General features: G+C 40.1%; 1 protein-coding gene across 8 annotated transcripts in view; it reads right to left on the bottom strand.

Moving 5' to 3' along the window:
- Positions 1-24,546, bottom strand: part of dmd (dystrophin) — a 234,985-nt gene that overhangs the window by 107,515 nt on the left and 102,924 nt on the right. For 7 of the 8 annotated variants that reach the window (XM_058622682.1, XM_058622687.1, XM_058622685.1 and 4 more), the window contains exons 9-21: positions 22,018-22,214; positions 17,984-18,112; positions 15,035-15,130; positions 14,821-14,919; positions 14,040-14,221; positions 11,935-12,085; positions 9,495-9,614; positions 4,610-4,711; positions 3,912-4,019; positions 3,598-3,777; positions 2,076-2,248; positions 1,187-1,310; positions 750-828 (exon numbers count right to left, since the gene is read on the bottom strand). In XM_058622682.1, the coding sequence (XP_058478665.1) occupies positions 750-828; positions 1,187-1,310; positions 2,076-2,248; positions 3,598-3,777; positions 3,912-4,019; positions 4,610-4,711; positions 9,495-9,614; positions 11,935-12,085; positions 14,040-14,221; positions 14,821-14,919; positions 15,035-15,130; positions 17,984-18,112; positions 22,018-22,214 (1,740 nt within the window). The remainder of the gene's footprint in view (positions 1-749; positions 829-1,186; positions 1,311-2,075; positions 2,249-3,597; positions 3,778-3,911; positions 4,020-4,609; positions 4,712-9,494; positions 9,615-11,934; positions 12,086-14,039; positions 14,222-14,820; positions 14,920-15,034; positions 15,131-17,983; positions 18,113-22,017; positions 22,215-24,546) is intronic. The other variant, XM_058622690.1, reaches the window with a different exon arrangement.

Genomic DNA, 24,546 nt, shown 5'->3' with positions numbered 1-24,546 from the left:
CCTCCCACACTTTTAGTTAGCTGGCATTGTTTCAAAGACGTAGCAAACCTAATTTGTGATAATCTCTAACTCCAGTCGGTGTCTGTATGCTTATTGAATATTAAAATGTGCAATGTATTACAACTCTTTACAAACCTGCTGCACTTTAGCACCAGCAACTTTAACATTTTGGTACCCACATCACTTTTAACCATGGTTTGCATATTTTGTATTGTCTCTGTGAACTGGAATACAGCATATGTTGCTGTTCCTCTAATGTAAGTATTCTGTGTAATTTGTTCTGTACATCAACCTGCCCATAGGGACAACAGATGTAAATAGGCAACAATCTGGCATGTTAATGATGCTCATTTAATAAAGTAATATGTTCGGATCATGATCACTTGTGGATCATGTATATTGACCTTGAACATAATGGATAGTTTAGTTTCTACAGGCACACAGATGCTCAGCAACTTGAGGAATGTTCGCCTGGAACAGCAGCGTGAGAGAAAGCAGAGAAGTGAAGTGTCGCTGTGCTTTCAGGAGCCCAAACAATTGCACAAGGACAGAGGAGAGGACAGAAGAAAAGAGACATCTCTCTCTTTTTTTCTGTCACTTCTTCTCTCTATCAGTGTTTCTATGGAGACAAGGAGAGAGAGGGTGGGCCAGGTGGAGGTGTTGCCATGGGGACAGACAGGGTGCACGTGTGTGTGCACGCATGTATGTGTATGCATGTGAATGAACAAGTGGAACAAGTGTGTGTGTACCCTGCTCGACCAGCGTCTGCGCTGTGCGCGTCGCCTCCTGAAGCTTGCGGTACTTCTCAGGCCGCTCTCTTTCTATCGCCTGTGGCATAGAGAAAGGGAGGCAGGGGGAGAGAGTGATGGGGGAGAAGGAGACGGGGAATTAGAGGACAAGAGGCTGACAAGGCGGGGTTGACAGCTGAAACAAGCAGAGACAACAGAGACAGGCTGAGAGCTAAAGAATTATTATTTATTGCAAAGTCTGATGAAATCTATCCCAGTTGTGAGAGTGTTCCTCCCAAACAACCTGCAGCTTTGTTTCATCCTCCTGTGATCTCATTCAACTACAACATTTAGGACCCCCCCTAAGCTGACCTCGAATAAAAAATAAAAATAAAATAAAAAAGTGAAAAAGTTTGAGGATAAGGGAATCTGTGTGCGCGCCTCGCGCTGTGTTTTACCTGCACTTTGTCATACAGATCCTGGATGCTGCCGTCCTTGCGTGACACAGAGAACTCGGGACTCTGGAGGATGGCCTCACCACGTGTCATGTAGCTGTGGACCTCTGTGAAGTCCACATCAAACCTGACGACACACAAACCCTCAGCACGGTTAGTCACTGCAGATACTGTTATGCACAAGAGTATTTGCTGCTGAGCTTTTTTCTCCAATCTATACAACATCATTCATTGAGACCTCTTCATGATCTCATTTTCAAGAAACATCAAAATGTATGTTAATGTTCAATGCAGATACTTGTGACCTTAAAAAAAACACCTGTGATAATTCCTTTCATAACCCTAAATGCTCTACTTTTCATGGGAGTACGACATCAAAACAATTTTTCATTTGCAGCACTATTTCATCAGTTTCGATTTCAACAGAAATACTGTTTTTATCGTTAGTTCCCACAGTTTTTGTGAAACTAGAGGCAAAAAAAAAAAAGCCGTAAAAGGTTATCTATTGTAAGATAAAGTGGCAGACATAATTGTAGACTTAAGCAGGTGGCTTAAATCTGTTTTCCCTTCTGTTTCCTGCTGGCAGCCATGTTACTGTATGAGTGAGAGTGAGCATCAAGGTCCCAGGCTGATTCATGGAAATGGCAACATACTTTCAAAAAGACTGTACAATCCCAAAGTAACAGTAACTACAGATATCAAATAAGGAGATGACCAATGGAAGTAAAATGAAAGAAAACATTTAAAAAGTATTTAAATACTAATTTAACCATCTACTCGTTACAGCATAAAGCCTCTACACTCATGTTGTTGGCTTCACTATTCACCACAGGACTTTGGATGTTTGAACATTTGCAAGATTTTAAACTTCAGCGCTCCAGGGCACACCCACCTTTTCCTGAGTTCAGAGTCCACCACGGCTTGTCTCTTCTTCTGTGGAGGCGGCGACTCTCTGGTCTGACGAATAGCGGACACCTTCTCCCTTGTCGTCACCTTGGTAACGGTTGACGTGACAGTTGAGTGGGTAAGTTCGGACTGCTGGGCCACACTAACAGCGGATGACAGCTTAATAGAGACGGAAAGAAAATTCAGAAGAAAAAAACCTCATTACGTAAATTTACAAAAATCGATCAGACGTTTTTGATACAAAATGGGGATGGAGAATCCAGATTTTAGACGCTTCCCTACTGACTTCAACTGCCAGACTGGGAGACTAAATCCTTTTATTTAGTGGTTTTCCCCCCCAACAGGGAAGTCTAATAGCAGTTAATCATCTGCCAAAACTACTTGGATTCTTACCTCCTTTCTCCTAGTCTCAGAAATGTGTGTGTGCACATGAGTGTGTGATTCACTTGAAGTGGTAGAGTCTGCCCTCAAAGTTCATTCCTCTTATTATCTCCCTGATTACAAGGGACAACTGTGAGAGGGAGAGACGAACAACTGGGTCGTAATGAATGCGGAAGGCCCTGCAAAGCCTCCAGAAGCAGAACCTGCATCCATTCAGCACTAATGTTCATCAATTATGCTGTTCACACAAGCTGCTTCTCTGCACAGTGGGTGCACACAGGACCGTCAGCGGTGACTGTGTCACTACCTCACACGAACCACACCAAAAACCCTGTAATCTAGAAAACTTATCTTAGAACACTAAATCCAATCAGGAGCCAGAAAAAGGCGACAAAGAGGCGGTCCAATCTGCTTGTGTGGTTTGTTGGTGAATGAATGTGGTGACGTAGGTGATAGGGACGGCGATTCAAATGCCTGCAATGGACGTGGAAGTGATATAGCTGACAGCAGCTTTAAGCATTGCATCATTTCTCTCATCTAACTCTGAAATAGGAAGTCCCCAAATTTGTCTCCTCCTTGAACCGCTAACTTATCGTGGTGGAGGAGTTTGAAGGCCCTAATGATCGTAGGAGCAAATCCGTCTGGGGCATTTTTTCCCCCTGGTAGAGTCTCCCACGGCAAATTGGTCCTAGTTGACAGGCCAGACAAAGAGCGATTCAGAAGACCCCCTTCATGGAGAGTTTATCAAAGAATCAGTGTATTTTTTATACTCGGGGCCAACCCAGGACACTCTGGAAGGATTATATCCCTCGGCTGGCCTGGGAATGCCTTGGGATCTCCCCAGAGGAGCTGGCTGAAGTGGCTGGGGAGAGTGGGGGTGTCTGGGCTGCTGCCCCCACCAACGGGACCGGGATAAGCGGAAGACGATGACAAAAGGTCATTTGTAACCATAATGCAAAGTGTTGGTTCCCGTAATTATTATTATTTCCCATATTATTATCTTACAGTGCAGCTGAAAGCAAAGTTTTAACCGCCTGGTTTATATAGTTACACATTACACAGTATATGACACTGCTATAAACTCATGGATAATCCGTTCAAACTCTTTTTAAGTATGTGCGGTTTACCTGGGCACTACTCAACTCCAGACTGTGCACCAGTCGGTCCCAGCGTTGGGCAAAGTTGTCCAGTCTGGCCTCCAGTTTGCTGGCCACATCTTTGTTCCTCACACTGGACAGCAGGTCCTGACTCATGGAGCACAGCTTGTCCATGGTGGGACGTTTCACCTCCAGGTCTGCCTTCACAGTCTGCAGGGGGACAAAACAACATAAGTAAGCCTCTCTTTTCACATGTTGTGAACCTACCACACAACATGTGCAGAAGTCAAATTAAATCAGTGGCACAGGAGTCAAAGCTAGGTTTACAGTGATTAGATTCTCACAGCAAGGCGGCGCAGGCATGCTACCATCTCTGCCTGGTCTTTAAGGTTGGAGGTCTTGATGGAGCTCACAAGCTCTTCCTTCTGAGTCAGCCATGAGTCGAATAAACACTGTGAGGAAAAGATGAGGAGTTAAGAAGAGAGGAGAGGAGATTTTTTTTGAACGATGGATTAATGACAAGAAGAAACAAATCATATCACATAGAAGTTGGTGCATTTAAGGTCACTGTCTTCTCTTCTGTTTGTTTAGAAACCGCATTCTGCTCCTCCTGAGGCCGAACGCTGTGATATCATCTCCCCTCTGCTCTGGATTACACTGTATATATTTATCTCAGCATGGACGACTGATTTGCAGCCAAAGCCTCAGGTGATACTTGAGTAAGCACTTAGTCGAGGAAAGAGGAAACATTCCATTTGGCGTATTTCCAAATGTTTTAATAATTAATCAAATGAAATGTGATTCTTATGGCTGTCTAGGAGCCTTTAAGTCCAACAATCCCTCATTATGAAACACAGTGGAGAGATTATTTCATGATCAATCTGCACTTATCTATGAAACTAAGTTTTAAAGTGGACCCCTGATATAACTAGTCCCACAGTGTGGCAAGACTGGACACATTACACTGTGTTTCAATTTTACCATTCTATTTGTATTAGATTTGTATTAAGTTAATTGTTTTCACAGACGTGCGCACACATACCTGTTCATTAGTGAAGTGCTGCCATTTTAGTAAAATCTCCTGTAGCAGAATCCAGCGTTCTTCTGTCCATTTACAAATGGCTGCCCAGCGATCACCGAGCACCTGCGGACACACACATAAAAGATTTACGTCACTTTGCCTCAGAGGATAATGGATTTACATTTCCATTTGCCATTTTAATTCTTTCAGCTGCCAAAAATGTAGTTTGGGTCTTGTTTCTTTCTGCCCCAGAGGGACAAGAGCTGGTCATGAAGGGCATTCATTTGAGAGATAGGAGAAAAATATCTCAACAGCTCATATTATGCGGATAGAAGCCATGGAGTGCAGAATTAATATCAGACGACCAAAATGAAGGAGAAAAATGTTATATATATTATAACCTTTAAATTGATAGTTTGAGGTCCAGACAGCTAGCTGTTATTATTATCCTGTATCTTAGCTATGGCAGCTTCCTCCCATACTCCAGAAACCAGCAGATTTGAGATTGTGAATTATGATTAAAGATTAAAGATTAGGTTTTTCTGTCATGTTGGCCCTGTGATTGGCCGACTGACTGGCTGGCTGGATGGTTTCGTTATTGAGAATTTTTGCAAATTGAAATGATCTTTGATCCTTTCTGCTTCAAAGCATTCAAAATCTTTATTTGTGTACACAATAGGTTAGGACCAAAGGTATGGAGACACAGCTGTCAATTTACATTGTATGGTTGTCCTCATACAGTACATTAGGCCAAATTATGTATTATCATGCTACCGATTTGCATGATTATAGGCAATAAAACTGATGTTCAGATCTGTGCTCACAGGTGCACCCTTGGTAAATTGCCATGGGAATAATACACAGCTCTTTATATATATATATAGATATATATATATATATATCTATATATATCCATATCTTCAGGCTCTAAATGCAAATATTCAGTGTTGTTGAGTCAAAGTTATGATTTATTTAAAAAAAATATGGGAGTAGCAAAAGTCACTAAATAGACCATTTTCTTTTCTTTTTGTTCATAAAAATGAGCCAAGGGAACTCTGAACTGTGACAGATTTCCAAATTCAATTTGATTTTTAACATTTTTTAGTAGTTTTTGCTCAGATGTGTTTATATAATAAATTAGTTAATAAATGACCACTTCCGTTATTGTGAACCTTGCATACACCTCATTTAAAAGCCAGTTTTGTTATATATATGTTTATTTATTTGTTTATATGTATATATACGTATATATACTGTATGTATATATATATATACATATATTGCATTGTGCAACAAAATTGATTCCAAATTGTGACATTTTATGAGAAATGATTCCAGATATATTAAAGAAATATACAAAATCTACTCACTCAAGCACCCTCACCATGCACTTCAGTCAGAACATCTGTACACTAAATTATTCATGCAGTTACCTCATCAGTCAGTCATGTGACAGTAGTGTCACTGCATGATGACAGGTCATTTAATGATTGTTGGGTGTCTGACAGGCTGCTGTAGCTGCTGATCCCCTGAGACTTTTACACATAACTCCCCAGAGTTTCTTTGTTTTTCAAACACACCGAGTCAAATATACTAAATTATGTTTTGTAGTGCTGCTGTGCCATAGTTAGTCTCTCATTCACTCAATCTCACACAGACTCACACACACACACACCGGTGCGTGGAGAAGCTGTCCTGCAGGGCTCTGCCCTTCACAGACACCTTAAGTCCACTTTGATGAGTGGAAGGTGGAGTTAGAAATAAAGACTATTCATCAGTTATTCTCTGCGATTGTATATTTCACTGCTGTGCATGTGTACATGTCCATTTTGCCCTTTTATTTATCGCAGGGACATAAAAGGTCAGTTTGATCATTGATGTCGTGCTACAACTTTGTTGCTGATTCATTCAAACAAAACAGGTGCAGTTTTATCTCCCACAACAAATCTACAAAGTAACAATTTTATTGATAAACAATTTAAGTTAATTTCTCCGTTACGTCAGTGAGTTGCTGGGAGTGACAGGTCTTGATCATCACTGCTGGCAGATGACCACATTTTGAAAGTGAGCAGGTAAAATTAAAAAAAAAAAAATTAAATAACATAGTCAGTCACTCATGCTAATTTTCTAACGTGATAATGAAGCAAAGTTAGTTTAATGGTCTGCTGCTTCCTCTCAGTTCAAGAAAGGATGGTTTACTCTCACTACTTTCCATCTTCAATGTTCTTTTATTTGATTAAAATTACCATATTTTTCATATCGCAATTACATCACTATATCAGGACATGATGTCTCAAATATCAGCTTTTTCATTTTACATGGAGCATTCCTGATTTCATAAGTATGTAGTCAGCGATGTTTGAAATGGTCGTATTTGCCTCCATGTTAGCACAGTTACTACGAATGTTGAAAATGTTTACATTTAAATAATTCTTCCCTGTTTTCTGGACATATTCGAGATGGTAAGGTCATGGGCAGCCAGTAAAAATGTATGTTCTTTGTTTTGTTTGTTTGCTTTTTCTGGACTGCACTGCATTGGCAGCTCGAGGTCAGCTGAGCAAAATGAAAAAGACACTCTTCTGTTCCATTTAACTGGCAAAGACAAAATGCACAGTGTGTCAACTGAACAAAGTCATCCCACTGACAGAGCAATAGAAAGGGGAGAGGGAGGTGAGGGAGGAGAGGAAAGGAAAAGACAATGAGATGCAGAAAAGTGAGTGAGCAAAGACAGATGTGGAGAGAGAGGCTCAGCGGGTTAATTTCACGATGAATAGGCTGTAATTAATCAAGTGACAGACTTGAGCAGCATGGGGAAACCAGGGAAGGCACCTTGTTTTTTGCCTCTTTTTTTTTTTACATTTCAGCCCTTCATCAATTTAGCTCTCTGATCTGGTATTTAGTAATAAACTACACGGCAGGAAACAAGGCCAGTTAAGCCCCCATAGTCATTAAAAAGAAAGTCAAATGACAAATTGCATTATAGTTCTAATGGTATTACATGTGATTATACTTTGCAAACAGTACAACCAACGTGTGGTCTGCATTGTTATAGCTTAATATGACATTAATATATTTGTGCAAATTTGTTTTCGTAGAAAGGAATTTCCTACTAACGGTGGGGAAGAGACATTCTGTTATTAGGCTTTTATTCTTTCATGATAGATGAGTTTATTCTATCCACAGCACCTTTCAGAAGAATCCAACATGCAAACATCTTAATTTCCTGTTTGTGTACATTGTCAGCTGTGGCATAATCTACATTGGTCTCCTGAGAGATAAAAATTCCTCAACAATAATACAACCATGACTTTCCATTATCTCTCCCTAACGGAAAACTCAGGTAAATGTGGACATTTTGCCATCTATTTCTTTATTTTGAAAGTTCAGTTGCGGAGTCTAGCCAGTCCACATTTCAAACTAAAATCTGATCTAATTCAAAAAGGGAATGAAGATGTGCAATTTTTACAGGCTTGGTTCACAATGCTGCTGCTCAAACAATCACCAAAATGCACTCTATTCACCATCTCACCCCTGTTCTGCACCAGCTCTATCGGCTCCGGGGTCCACCTCCAAATTGAATTCAAAATCCGCCTGTACACATTCAAAGTCATCGGTAACCTTGCCCCTCCATATCTGTCAGAACTCCTCCACATTGCCACCACCTCCTGTTCCCTCAGATCCTCCTCCTCTCTCCATCTAACTGTCCCATCCACCCGCCTCACCACCATAGGGAGCAGGGCATTCAGCCACTCTGGAACTCTCTACCACCTGACTTCAGAAATATTGACTCTCTTCCCCAAAACCCACCTGTTCCAACTGGCCTTCCCCTCATGATCCTACTCAACATTATTATTATTTTATTTTTTCTATTCTATCTATTTCTCTTTGAAATGTTTGTATATATCTTGTTTACAGTGTGTCTGTAAAACACAACTCAGTGGAGGAAAACGAACAAGACACACTCCTCTACTGACGATAGGAAAGGAGTCAATTGCCTTTTTAGCAAGGTTTCGCCGTTCTATTTGGTGTGATACATTGAACCACTATGGGCTCTTCCTTTGGTGTGACATGAGTGGTCAAAGCGAGTTTATTCCCACGTCTTCTCTTTCAAAAGCAACAAACAAAAGAAGAAAACATGTTCAAGAAGGGTATGAATAGCAACTTTAACCAATACAAACTAGAAGTGAAAGCACCCTTTGATCTTTTCTGATGTGATTTTCACAACAAGCTCTGCTCTGTCCATTAGTGTCCATGGTTGTCTATGTCAGCATGTCTTCATTGACAACATGCCTTCCATTGACTGAAGCATGGATAAAAATGATATTAATATAACAGTGCATCAACAAATGGCACCATCCTGCAATTTAGGCCACTTTGTCTGTAATTTCTGAAAATTAGCACCTGCTGTTTTGATCATTTTCACTTTGATTCTTTGCAGTATAAGTGAGGATAAAAGTGGGACTAAATTCGATTTGTTAGTGGCTAAGATGCAGTATGGAGGATTAACAGCAGAGTTTGACTCCTGGCTGGAGTCTGTGTAATAATAACTGAAGTAAACAAGAGCAGGAGAAAACTCCAGCACACACACATACAAAACAAGCACATATCAATGCCTGGGTCTAATTGCTGCACAACAGCAAGACAAAATAACACCCATTTAGATTGTTTTCCTTGAGAAACTATGCTGTGGTCTGCTGAGACCTTTGCCACTGAAAGAGTGAGTGAGCAAGTATGTGTGTGTGTGTGTGTGTGCGAGAGAGAGAGAGAGCGAGATAAAGAGATAGGTAAATTAGCGTTCACTCTGTTTTTCAGTTGTATTTACAATGTAAGTATCTGCAGCACAGATGTGATCTTGTGTGAATGTGTGTGTGTGTGTGTGTGTGTCTAGATGTGTATGCACTCTTACCTGAAGTCTGCTCTCCAAGGCTGCGGTGGCGCTGTCTCCACTAGATTCATCCACCACAACCACCATGTGGGTGAGAGAGTTCACCCTCACCTGCTCCAGTTCCAAGTCCTCCTGCAGAAGCTGCAACACACACACACACACAGAGGTCATAAGCCTGGGTCGATGCTAAGTATCTACTTTTCGCTTGAGATGGGTATTGGTAGGAGGTAAAGGTCAAAACTTGTGTTGTAGTCCAGACAGCACTGACAAAACCAGAGTGAAAGACCAAGTCTGCTTCCTGGCTCTAAAGGCAGCTTTCTGAATTTTATATGTCATGCAGACTTTGTGGCTCTGTTTGGGATGTGTAGTAATTGACTCGTGCCTGTGCTGGGAGATTTGCATAATGTAAATTGTTTGGCTGGTGCTTGCACTTCCACTTGGAATGCTGAACATTTTTCAACTTCGAAATTGCGCGATTCAGCCTCATTCAACATGAATGAGCAGCGTTTCATTTCGAGTTTCCACGGCGTACGTGCGAGTACAGCATTTGCACCTCACCCGACAGTATTTGCTCCTGTGCTAAAGCCTTTCTTAAGTGAATGTCATCGTGTTTTGTTTGCTGTGCTCCTAAACATTCAGCGGATTTGAAATAAATTGAAGTAAAACTGTGCAGCAGTATGACTGGTGGTAATTTGAAACTCACTCACTCCCCACACCACCCTTTCATGAGATAGAAGAGCCAAAGCACATACATAACTGAATTTATAGTCAACCCACTCCAGTCATCCAGACTGCCGAATTGAACCCAGTGTACCGCTTAAGTGTTCAGTGAATTAAATTACGACAGCTTCTATGTAGCGAAGTTGGCTAATTGTTGTTTTGCCTGAGCCAGAGGAACTGCAGGCTTGCTGCTTTGAATCCATCCTGGCAGAGCCTCCTACTGAAATCAAGAATTTGTAAGTAGTCTGTTAATTTGGCGCTAACAGGATATTGGTTTGATGAACCACTGCCAAATAAACAACCGATGTTTACAGGGGTGCAGACCAGAGTCTCATACTGCTGCACACACTGTATACTGTTTCACTGTCCACTTAACTTAGAGATGGAAAGTTTTTTTTCTTGACCCTTGAAACAGCAGTTGAAACAGAAAAACATACAATCATGTGCTACAGTTGTCTTGTGGCTGTCTGTCTCACTCCTGCCTCCTGTGCAGAAATGCACTGAGCACCAGAGCAGCTGCTGCTGCTGCTGCTGCTGCTCTGCATCTGCACCCACTGTCTCACTACTCATCCATCGCATGTCAACATCCTCATCCTTCTGCCTTAACATATGGCATACCTCATGTGAGGTCAAGCAGTGAACAGATGCAGTATTACTACCTTTCACTGATGGAATCGTATATTTTTCTGTCCTGCTTGTGGTAACCATATTCCCTGATTCACCCTAGTTCTTACATAGGATGAACCGACACAATACTATACAATACTCTTAAATACTTCAAAATCACAAGCTCAGATACCAGAAAAATATAAAATCTGATCAAGTTCATAGTCTTAATATATTAGTGTTAATCTTATATCTTAATATGAATGATTTACAGAGCACATACTGTTAGAATGTAAGTAAATAGCAGCAACAGCATTTAACTGAGTCATGTTGTGTGCTGTTTATTTATTCTTTAATGAAGCAGAGTATTGGTTATGCTGTTTGTTACACATAAGCTTGATGTTTTTGAAATGTCGGGTTATGGAGGTGTTTTTTAAACAAGGCTGTTGTGGGGTTGCACTTACAGTATGTCACGTCTGTAGTTACTAAGCAACAGAAACCCAGAAGTTGCCAAGTTGACTGAAATTTCTGCTGCCTCACTGAATTAATTAACACATTCTTGGAAGAATACAGGCAAACAAAGACAGTAGATCACCAGCACTGCATTTCCTCCCACAGCGGGTGAATGGGTGTGTAAAAAATGAAAAGAACTTCTTTTGAAAGCACTCGCTGTATTTGGAAAAATGTAGATACTGTATTTGAAACCCCGGGGCAATGTGACCATGTCCCCCCCAAAAAAACAGCAGCGCTGTACTCATTTGTGTGTGTGTGTGTGTCTGATCTCCATTAAAAACAATGCATGTGTTTCGTATAAAGATGCTGCATGACTTTGTAGTCAACACTACTTTGCTTTACCTACTTTTAATGGTTCAATCCAACTAATGGTGCGGTCACACTGAAAGCACTATTAATCAAAAGGTTTTTTGAATAGTGGTTGAGAGACAGAGGTACTGATGCATAGTCAGGCCCAGCATTGGCTCTTGCTCTGTCAACCAGCTTGAGACACATGAATGTTCACTGTCACTGAAAACATGACATGTCTTGTCAGTCACAGTCAGTGCTAACAATGTGTCAGTACCTCATGCAACCACATTTCAAAAAACCTGAACTAGGCCTTCAAGGAGCAGCTGCCCACCTTGTGCTCTTCGACTTGGTGCTTGATATCCTCCAGGTCAGGGCCAAGCGGTTGAGCCTCCATCCTCTTGATCCGCGCCTCTGTCACATCTAACCAGTCAGTGAGCTGCTGCAGCTGCTGGTTCTGTAGGTTCATCAGGACTTCATGGAGTCTGAGAGTGTGAGACATTTCAGCGAGCTGTCAATCACACGTTTGTCATGACCAGAGTTAAGCTACAGTTCAGAAGTGAAGATGTCGTTAGCATTTGTGATGACTGCTGATTTGAAGATAAACAAAACCACAGTGTATCCTGTTCTCATATTCTTCACTTCAACAAAACAGACCTTTGCTGTGTTGTGGTATTTAATAGTCTGGACCATGTTTTCAGATCATCAAAGAAAATCTGTGAACGGGTAATTAAATGTCACTCAGTGTCAGTTATCATTGTATCTATTGTTATGATAAAAGCTGATGTTCTTTGTACGTAGGCTACTGTAGGGATCTCCATACAGTGTGAAAAAGGTTGAACTTTATTAATAGCCCTACATTAAAGTTTTTTTTATCTCCCTGTGACATGGAAGTCACCCATTTAATACTGCCTTGTTTGCTACAGTATGTTTATATCACTTAGGTAAATCCTGATGATGGATTTCAAACACGGAAGTCATAATTTCAAACATTTTCTTTGTGGACTTTGGTGTAGGAGAGTGAGCGGTTTACACGGGGAACATAAACATCAGTTTCCAGTCAGAAAAGGTAAGATTAAGAGGGAAACATATTCTTAAGATATTGTAGACTTAACATTTATATATTATATATAATGTGTAATGTAGACAGCCATAGATTTTAGTCAGTGAGCCTTTTTGTGAGTTTTTAAGACATGATAGACTTATGTGTGTGTAGCTTTTATCAGGTGACATTTTCTTAAGTCAGTATGAGTGATCTCAGACTGGTTGTCAGCAAAGGGGGTTGGCATAGTCAGGTCAGTGTTGTCTATGTGTCAATACCTCATACAACCATGAACCTAAACTATCCTTTTAAGATACAAAATACAATCAGTATAAAATCAGTTTAGCCTGTAATTTTATATAAACATTTGCACAAGATAGAATTTTAAAAACTTGTGTCTGTGTGTTATAGTGTGAGTACTTTTCATTTTCAAGTTCCAGTTCCAGTTAATGTTTTCATTTCTCCTGCATGTTTTATTCCCCAAATCTCTGACCTGATTATTACATCATATACTGTTTTTGGAGTTGTACATTTGGAATGTTTGGTAGAAAACAACCCTGTACACCAAAGCTAATCGGGGGCATGGCTTTCACAAACTTCCAATTTTATTATTGGGCTGTAAACATTCATTGCTTGTCCAACAGGAGGCATTAATCATGTCCAGCCAGGGTCCCTGTGGAGGCTAATGTGTGCAATAAGTCTCATTACCTGCCACTTTGATTGCAGCACTTACACTTGTACATACCAACAGTATACCCTGTCATTAAACTTTGGACTTGGACTGTTATTACAAAAGTTTCACAGCTTAAATGCTGCCAGCATTGCTTTGCTTCATTCACTATGGATGGTTACCATTTAAAATTAAGCTTAAGATGACCAATAGCCACTCTTTGTTTTGTTTTTCAAAATGACACTTTGGTGTAAACATGATTTCATACCATGTATACTACTATTGTATAAATCAAACCAAGCATAGTTATTTCCTGAAGACCCCACCAATTGTTAAACCATTTACAGTGCATATAATTTAATCCCTAAAATAAACTTTTACATTGGAGCGCATGCATTGTTTTAATTTTTCAAAGACATTAGGGACATTGAGGTGGTGCATTTAAAATAATTTGAAAGAAGTGGAAGCAAGTGGTTATGAATGTTGGAGTGATATGATGGAAAAGTAGACAGAGACCACCTTTACATTTTGAGGGATGCTCAGGAGCTCTTCAACCGTCTGAAGCAGCACTTATTATAGAGTGCAATGGAGTGTAGTTCATTGTTATGCTGAAAATTTTACTACTTCATTCTTTAATCGAAGCTGTGTGTGTGTGTGTGTGTGTGTGTGTGTGTGTGTGTGTGTGTGTGTGTGTGTGTGTGTAAAGAAAAGCAGTATAATAATGTACCTGGTCTGCCTTTCCATGCTAGCCACTCTCAGGTGCTCCCACCGTGAGTTCAGGAGATTCATCTGCTCTCTGACCTCCGAGTCCTCCTCCTCGCTCAGGTTACCCTCCCCCAGCAAGGCAGCGCCAGCCCGGAGGACCCGGCCCACGCTGCCCTGGTGGGTGGTCAGCTCCACCATGTACCCCTGATGAAAGATGAACACATGTCACACATATTTTAAGTGCCTTGCATCTCAACTACCTCCTAGAGACTCTTTCCTACTACTTCATAGAAGACAGTTTCACACCAGTTGTGCTCAATCTCCTGCACCAAGTCCATAAGTCCAAAGAAAAATCAGCATTTTTAGCTTGCTGGGACACAGAAGTCTACTGTTACTGCCTCATTTGGTAGGTTTGTGTTACTTAGGGTGCTTTCATACCTGTATGTCGTTCCGATTCAGGGAGTAATATGTTACAATGTTGCACTTAACCTTGGTATGATTGGTTTTTACACCACAGTCTAGACTCAACATGCCCTCAACCCTATGTGCCTATGAAGAGTCCTGTGATTGGTCAGAAATTTGTGGGAAATATACCAGCGATCAGTACATGAACATTTCCAATTCGAGTGAGCACGCTATGCTGAGAAAAACAATGCCATATCTGATGACGATAAAATGTGCACTGTTGCTGCATCCAGACACCTCCGATTAGAAGACGTGTTCTGGAGGTACATAATTACCTATTCACCGGACCGCTCCAAGGACGCATCAGGTAAGCAGCTTGGTTATATAGCTTCTCTCACCTCATGTGTGTGGAACTGCTCCTTCACCTCCTCCACATGGCTGGAGATGGGAGGCTGGGATTGGAGCCCGTCTTCAGCCGTCAGAAGCCATGTCAACACCTTCAAGTAAGAAGTTGAAGAAATGTGAAAACCATCAAAAATGTACTCTTTTCACAGAAAATTACAAACAACAAAAGCAGAAATCCTGTTAGACCTCTCTGTATCACCATCTTACCTCCTCCAGTGCAGCCTGGTAGCTCTCCAGGCTGGTGGAGCCTGGTGGTAGAGGACTGAGGCCCCGCTGCAGCTCCTCCTGGCTTGGTGTCAGGAACTACAGGTGGGAAGGGAAGGGATGGATGGGAGGTAATGGGCAGATATGGGGGGTGATAATGGAGAACAAGGGGAGAGGGAAGATAGCAAGGGATGATATTAGGGTTAGAAAGGTGTTGCGAAGTTGAGGGAAGGAAGGAAAGAAATAAGGAGATGAGGCAAGGTAATAGAAAAAGAGGCAGGAAGGCCGAGACACGAGCGGAAAGGTAGGAAACAGATAAGATAGAGACGGTTTCAGAGAGGACTCACTAGTGTTCGCCATTTCCAGAGCTGACAAGCAGTTCTGGCCTTTGTCCAACCTTAACAACTTGTCCTCATTCTCTTTGTTTCCCGCTCCCTCTATTTTCCCCTCCCTCTCTCCCTCTCTCCCTCTCTCTCTCCCCATATCTGTCTTTGTGTGCCTGCTGCTAATCTGGACACTAATAACTTCTCTCCTTTTATCTCGTCTCTGTGCTTCTCTTTCACTCCATTCTTCACTCTGGTAATAAGGTCCTGAAAAGATACACTGGGCCTATCCTTGGTGCTAACTGTCAAGCCTCAGTGCCACTGTCTCTCTCTTTATATGTGGATTGTAGACTGATACAGTATCAAATGCTGTCATCATTGTGTGATGGTCTAGAATTTAATTATATTTATTGATAAAAATAAATGACATGTTGGATATCCAAAGGATAGTTCAGGTTTTTTTTTTTTGTGAAGTGTTTATGTGTGAGGTACTGACATAAGACACACGGATACACACAAGAAGACAATATATTCACCACTTTATCTAATGTTTCACAGCCCTCTCTGACTGGAAACTGACGTTTCTCACCTCCCACAACAAAGTCCAATGAGAAAAGCTGTGATTTTACATCACAGCACACAGTAGTTTTTGATCCACTGCAGCTTCTAAATGTGTTATTTTGAGACTGCGGTGTTTGAAATCCTTTGTTGCCTAAGTGATACAGACTTACACAAATATGGCAGTAGTAGATCCACAACTCCTGTATCCCTGTGAGCTACAAATGTGCATTTTGTTCATTGACTTTGGTGTTGACGAGTGAGGGGTTTAGAAACTTCTGTTTCCAGTCAATAAAGACTGTGTTACAGCAAAATAAAGCAGCAAACTTAGTTAATGTATCATAGCAGGCATGGATTTGGTGGGGCTTTCGTTAAGTTGCAACCACACTTTTCCTGTACAGAAAAATAATTGATCAAACTGAATTGGATGTGGACTGCATCTCAGTTCCTCAAATGTTTGAAAGACAAACTTGTTCCAGTGACATGGTGGCGTGTGTGCTACATTCTGCTCTGTGTCCTAAATTTCAAAGAACAGTGGGAGAGCTAAACAAAAAAAAAAGAACCATCCGACAAATAGTCTTTTTTCATATTCATACATTTTAGGCTTCAACCAAGATACATCAAGCACAATGCTGCGCCATTAAATATTTGACACTGTCTGAACACTTTCCACCTGAGTCAGAGTAAATTAGAGTCCACATTTAGTCACACAGCACAGGGTGACAGCTCCGGAAATAAATCTGAACCCTTTGAAATGTCATGTTTTACGAACAGGGAGGAAGTATTAAACACAAGTACACGAGTGGTTGTGTGTGTGTGTGTTGTTAAGCTGATTATGTGCAGTGGAACTTTTACTCGGTATTAAAAGGAATAATCTGAGGATTTGGAAAATACAATACAATACAATCATTTTGCTTTTTTTTTGTAGAAGGTTCCATAAACTAGATGAATAGTAGGTTACACTAACAATGAAGCTAGAGCCAGTAAATGATGAGTTTAACTTAAAGCACCTAGATTGCCAGTGGGGACAGTAGAACAAAAAAAACAACCTTATTTTAGCAATTTAACCAAAGGCTCACCTAATAAAATCTTTCTGCTTAAGTCTATAACATCTAAATAATATATTTATCAATTTAACTTGCCGTTAGACCTTTTCTGAGAGCAGAGCTCTCAAGTCTCACGCATTCCAACAAGTTAATGCGCTCACACGCAACACATGACATTTCTCACACTGAGAAATGATAATACTCACCGCACATAAATGTGTAATGTATGAATGGACGATGCAAAGGCAGATTGCTCTGCATGGACCATTCATACAGCTGTCTTGAATTAGCAACCTATCAGCCAATCAGAAAATTGCCGGGTCAAGTCTAAAAATAGGTTTCTGCTGCTAGCACTCATTCCGCGCACGAACGCGCATGAATGCAGTGAATGTGTGGACAAGTTTCACTCGAGATGGAAGTGGAACAGCACGGTCAGGTAATGAGTTCAATTATATCACTTAGTTATATATCACTTAGTTATCACTTGTAATGAAAATATTTCTTTGTTTTAGTGGAATTTGTCCTTTATTAGATTAACATATTAGCTTCAAACACTAACCAAGGTGAGTCTTCTGTTAAGTTTTGCTCGTCCCCACGGTTGTCGGTTTTCAGTAACCACACAGCCTAAATTTAGTTTAAAATGACGACAAGATCACTTTGATCTCATTGAATTGTTAAACAAAATATTAGTAAGTTCACGCCATGAATTGAATTAAAATATTATGTGACAGGCACAAATATCAAAACATTTCCAACTCAGCAAGTCCCGTAAAAAGTCTTATCAGTTTTCCATGTATTGTCACTTGATCAAATAATAAAACATACCTAAACAAAGAAAATAAACACATAGTAACTCAATCAGCAAGACTCGCCCTGTTGGAAGTCAGTTTTCAAGATCATCCGTCGACTTACAGTAGAATGGACACTTTTTGTAAGTGGCAAACAAGAGCAGACAAAACATGTGTGCAGCCAAAACATACACAGCCAGATGGACGCCTGCCATAGAGTGTTAGCGAGACACGGACCTGATCAGTAATACGCCTCCTCTTTTGCTCGGGTGACTTGACATAGGCAGCCTGGGTGTAGGCATAGCTTTTATAGCGAGGCTGAGGGGAGGGGCTCCGCACTCGCCCCTGAGCCACACTCACTGTGATCTGAGAGAGAGGGACAGAAAGAGAGAGGGAGATAGAGAGAGAAAGAGAGAGTAGGACAGAGGAAGAGAGTGGAGGGATTGGCGGGAGGGGTAGGAAACAGGCCAGATATGAGACAAAGAAGGAAAAGAAGAGAGGCAAAAGAATGCAAATCACAGAGCAAAACCACACAAAAGCCAAATTATACAACATCAAAAGCAGAAAATGAATAGATATAATGAAGAAAGCAAAAAAAAAAACATGGATAACATGAGGAGCATGTGATGGTGAGACATAAAGTAAGAAAGAGAAGCAGAAAAGAGAAGGAAAAAACATGAATAACCACACATGACCTTTGTTTCCATCCAAATTTAAACTTCATTTTTGGAAAACTTTAAAAGCAACAGGAAAATAATAAATAGAGGTAAGGTCATTTTTTTTTTATCCCAAATGACTATTTATTAAAAGTTTAAGTAATTTTTTTAATGAAGCTAAATTTTCCAAGACTTCAAATTATAGTTTTCATTTAAATTTATTTAAATAATTCATGATAAAAAACAAAAAAAAACATTTTAAATTAAAAATTGTGTGCAAACTCATTTTAACTGTATATCATTTTCATTTTTCATTATTTCATCTTTAAAAAGAGTAAACGTGAGGAAGCATAAATTTGTACTAACCAAAGTGTTTAATAAAAATGGTACTCAACAACAGCACATGATGAAATACACTCTTATTTTCTCTGTCTATTTTTTTTTCTATTTAAATGAAAGGCCTCAGTAATGGCAAATAAATCTTTGGATGGAAACCCAGCTGTGGAAAGTGCAGACATGAGAGGGAGACAGAGACAGGAAGAACAGATGTGTGTGAGGACAGAATGAAAAACAGACACAGTCACAGCAGCACAAAGTCAAAGCGGATGCTATTGTGAGCAGCTTCTATTCAAAACAACAGTGTGTCCAGGTCCTACACACCCAACCAGACAGAGACAGGCTTCCTGACACACTGTGCACACCTGAAAGTCGTCACCATGCAGTTTAAATAACACTAACATCCTGTTTTTTTCCACACTCGCTCAGCTACATTTATCATCACAATGGCATCACTTTAGAATTCTGCAGTTTATAAGCTCCTGTTCTTGTTATTTGTTGGCAAACAAACATGTTTGTTTGTATTCAGTGGTATTTACTCAAGTCATACTGTTCTCCTTTATTGCATTTGTTAGTGGAGAGATGAGTTGCTTTAAAACACTTGTTTTAAATGTAATAACAACATTATTGGGTTGACATGTTTTCTTTTTTTTAAATCATGGGTAAAAAGCTGACTCTTACAACAGAAGGAAGAACCACAGAAAAGAACAGAGTGAACAGATTTAGATCACTGCTTGAACAGTGTGCATCATTTTGTCATGCTGGGAACTTTGCAGATTGATGTAGACTCCATGGCTGAACACCAACATAAAGTAGATGGTGAAATTACCACGTTCACCAGGCTGGCACATTTACATAACTGCGAGCTGGAGCTGGAGCTGGAGCTGATAAAAACCTGCGTCTACTGCAGAGTAATTTGACCCAGGAGTGGATGATGATTGTATCTATTCCAAATTCAGAAAAAAACACAGATGGTGTTAGAGGATTTTTGACCAAAGGCTTAAGTTGCCATTTTTCTATCACAGATGTAGCTGGAAAACACATTGCAGGTACTGTTTGGCAACATGACCTGCCCTCTCTGATTAACCAACATTTTTGCCGTTTTTCCCAAAATGCTAAAATATTCATTTCAATGAAAAAGTCGAGTAACTCATGAATAATTAAATCGGGTATGCAGCATTGAGGAGCAGTTAGTAAAAATGGCCTGCTTTAAATTTGGGCTGGGGTCATTTGGGAGTGCAGCCCGTACAAGAAAAAAAATGTTCGCCTGGAGTGAAGGTGTGATGCTCACTTAATCACTTTCACACTCATATGTGTAATAAATAATTTATATCCAAGTGATAATCTGCCTTCTCTCCAACGTGTTCCCCATGCACGATGAAAAATTCAAAAGGTCCTTATTTGAAGTCCGACCACTAATGAGTTTCTCAGTGTAAGGAAAACAACAAAACTGCAGATCAAGCCTTTTGGATAAGGTTCACACTTCGTCCCGGGCATTAACGCATGAACGCTTCATCATTCAGTGGATGAGTCACCAGCAGCAGACAAACAGAATATCAACTGTAAGTTTCAGCAAAGCTTCAGAAGAACGCACTGTACACCAAAGGTATACGGACATACCACATGGCCTTGACCACTCATGATTCCATATGAGGTCAGTTCACTTTATACACTCCTTATAGAAAACAACAATGTATAAAAGGTCACCGTTTATTTTACTATATAACAGAATAACATGATTTACAGTATAATGCGTATATATATGAATACATAAGTCAAAAAGGTTGAAATTTCAAGAATAAAGTAAAAAAAAGACACTTAATGATCAATCAAAATATGTAGAATAAAGTCAACTGCTTCATGTGATGAGTCATTTTCTCATGTTAAAGATCTGTTAGCTCTATATTTTCTATGAAGCCTTGTAAGAAGCCGTCTGGTAGTGGTAGAAGGTAGTTCAAAGATAGGTAACTCTCTGGATTTACTTCTAAAGAAAGCTGGTTCTTTGGCTAAAAAAAAAGCCTTAAGAGATGGACAGAAATAAGAGGTATACTATAGGGTAATAATGAAAATAAGGGTTAATAATGGTCTGGTGTTTTCTTCACAGAGAGCTCCAAATGATGGGAGCAAGCACTTCTGCTCCTGGAGATGGTAGAAACTTGATGCAAACATTATATTACTTGTCTGATTTCATTGGCGACTAGTTGGAATAGGTCGCTTACTGGCATTAGCTGTCACAATTTCTTTAGTTTTGGTCTGACGTGCATGCTCAACTGCCATGACTTGTGGTGCTCAAGTATTGCATATTGGACCTGCAAATTTACATTTTCTCTCTATTAAGTTTTCTCCCATTCTGTGTGTCTATTTCAAATCCAGCAGCAAAATTCCTGCAGTCCATGCAGATAACGTGCATTACACTGACCACAGCCTCAGCTTAACTCAGCTCAAAAGACTAGAGGTTGCACTCATGATCTAATTTGTGTCTTTAAATTTACAAACACTTATGGTTAAGCAGAGGTCCCGCGTCAGTTCAGCTGTCACTTTTTATTTCCTACTCTCACTAACTTCAGGTGCTGACTGAGAGAATGAGATATGGTTACTATTCGCTTTCACTGAAAGTGCCTGTATCTCTTCTCAAGCTTGGCAGGACTTTGGGAATCCCTTGGAACAGGCAGGAAGAAGTTAATTACATAAAAGAACATCTGTTTGCCAGAGACTCTAAGATGTGACTTCAAAATGGATTCACAAGTGGATGAGTGGACAGACAGATGATCATTAGATAGATGCTGAAGTGAAGTTTTATCTCAAAGTGAGGTTTGGGAACATAAACTACTCTGCTTAGTGAGCACAAGATCTTAAAAGAGTAATAACTTCTCTTCTACTACTGTGGGGCTTTTGATGCCAGAAGACTCTTACCACTCATTAGATTTGCTAACACAGAGCGCAGATGAAGGAATACACCAATTAAAACACATATTTCTACATTATTATATCTACTATCCCAATGTAGCCTTGCCAATTACAGCTCAAACTTTATTTCAGGTATTTCATTAGACCTGAAAGTTCTATTATGATTCAATTTACTAAAATTGCCAGCCCTGTCTACAATGCTGTGAATATCTTCCACAACAAACTTTTTAATCCCTGTTTGAGTCTCTCATCACGTCCACAAGCAGATGGTGTTGTTAGTCAGAGAAATGCTTTCCAAAGTGTCGATTTTCGAAAAGTCAGGTTTCTGTATCCTGTGTTTTGCTTGTGTGTGTGTGTGGGTGGGGGTCTCACCTGCTGAGAGTAGCGCTGCTGGGTCTGGATCTGGTAGTGCTCTTCTGTCGTTGTCCGGGTGACGGCGGACGGCGTCGCCCGCGGCAGCGTCTCCACCTCCTTGATGGCTTCCATGGAGACGATTTGGGGGAGCACCTTGAAGAGCGATGTCACGTACATGATGACACTCTTCTTGTCGGGGTGAGGCACTGCCACATCTGAGGAGCAGAGAAAGATGTTATACATCTGCTCACATCGGCTGAGCATGACTCATCCTTTCAGTTTAATTTGTTGGTGGTTGTCTGATACAAACAAGTAAAGGAAATAATAGGCTTTAACAAACTACTCAGTGAGTGGACTGCCTTAAACTTATTTTGGGTGGCTTGTTAATTAATATTTGTGTAATTTTTGCTCACACTAAAACCAAATGTTTTGATATTGAATATAAATGTATTTGTCCTTTATCTTGCTATGAGACAGCACTTACCGACTGGAAATGTAAGTTTATGTTGCTTTGTAAACCAAGAGAGAAAGCCATCAATTTTATATCACAGCACAGTGGACATGATATGAGATGATATTTTATAACTTCAATGTTTTGAATTCCTTCCTATCCTTGTGTTAAGCAGCTTCTCAAATTACACTCCAGAAAATATTTGTTTATTGACTTCGCAATCCTCAGTTTATGTAATCTCATGCTTGTACCAGTAATTCGACGATTTCCTTCATGACTTTGATGAGTTTTTAGCAACAACCCACATTAGATCAGATAAATCCTTGGAAGCAGCAGTTTGGAGGAGAGAATTGTGTCTCATTGTTTGCAGCATTTTTTCAGTATGGCCGTCATGAGATCAAATGTGAGACGTGAGCTGCAACTCAGCAGCTACATGCTGGCTTCAACACCAGGCGACAGAAGCGAACAAAGACTTGAGATGAGTTGGGGAAATTAATTAGAGAGAAAAAGTAGTGAGGGGAACAAACAAAGACAGGACAAACAAAAGCAAAAGACACAAAAAAGAAACTGTAGATCTGAGAACTCCTCCACTCACAAGCTTGTCAAGGAACTATGGTAGCCTTCACCAACCAGAAAGGTTGCAAAGTAAGCTTTCGCTTCAAAATGTGAATCACACACTGACTGGTTAGTCTATTCAGACTTTCTTCAGTAAGATGGTGGTGCGAAATTGCAGCCTCAGTAAAACGTCCTTGATTAAAGTACATAAAAGGCTTATTCTTAGGCTACGGAAACCAAAACAACCTTTCCTTTTACAGTGAATAAGTACTTATATACTGTGAACATACTTACAGGTGGTAGTTTAAAACAAACTAAATAAGACAAGAGCGGAGAGTCAGACAAGATATTCTTATTACTTATTCTGAAAACTGTCTATAATCTACATTCTATTTGAACTATTTTTGGATAGTCTAAGTGTTCATATCTTTTTATATTGTAATTTTTTTTGGTAATGCATGTTTATTATTTATTATCTTTATCTTTACTGTCTTTGCTGCTGTAACAATGTAAATTTCCCCACTGTGGGACAAATATCTTATCTTATATTCACAGGGATGAAAATGACAAAGCAAAACTGGAAGTAAATGTGCACCAGATATATGTAATTAAAATCAAAAAAACTAATGTAGATTCAAAGGTGTAAAATTTAGCAACATGTGAAATACATGTTGCAGCTGATATCCTTCACCCTTCCCTTCCAAATGTGTTGAATAACCTATGCAGCCTTCATTTATCATCAAAACTCAAAGGATGTTTAGTTCGTCCATTGTGGGCGACTATAAAAACATGGTGGTCCAAAATGGTGGCTATTCTATCTTCAATTTATGCCAAATGAAAATAATGTCACGTTAATTTTACACCCTGGGTCCATATGAAAAAAGTCCCAGGGCAGCGAGTCATGACATCACTTACATTTTAAAACCTCTTCACACCTTGTTCATTCCAACAGCCTTTTTACAACCAGCTACATAATGTACAGACCTCAGCTGCTTAAACCAGAACCAAAAGGTGTGACCACAGTGCACCTGTTCCGGCTCCTCTGTCAAGTTGTCAACAAATGGAAGGTCATGTGGTGTTTGTGTTTATCTCATGATTACCGTGAAGACAGATAAAGCTGCACTTCCCTGGGTGGTTGAGTGCTGTATTATAACCTTGTACAGTGTTGTGGTGCCTGATAAGCCTAAAACACATTCATCCGTTACTCCAAGCAGACCTGGATCATATTTCACGTCTATCCAGTACCTTCAACAACACGTCCACACCACCACTGCACTCGGTATTGATTTAATGCAGCGCTGTACTTGGTCTGAACATTGACTTATGCTGGCTCTCAGAACAGGATAGTTTAGAATTGATTGTTCCAAAGGCCTGGTTTAAACCTAGAGGGGTCCTCTAAGTCCTGCCCAGGGAAACAGAGTCAGCTTGTCTTTTGATGAACCTTTACTCAGCAGCCATTTTGACAGGTCACAGTAGATAAAGTACAAGTGAAAATAATGGAATTACTGATGGCTGAGTTCCAATTAGCTTCCTCAGATTCA

This window comes from Solea solea, chromosome 2, assembly GCF_958295425.1.
Source record: "Solea solea chromosome 2, fSolSol10.1, whole genome shotgun sequence".
Taxonomy (NCBI): Eukaryota; Metazoa; Chordata; class Actinopteri; order Pleuronectiformes; family Soleidae; genus Solea; species Solea solea.
The sequence above is the reverse complement of the archived record's forward strand: the minus strand, read 5'-3'. Positions and strand labels throughout refer to the sequence as shown.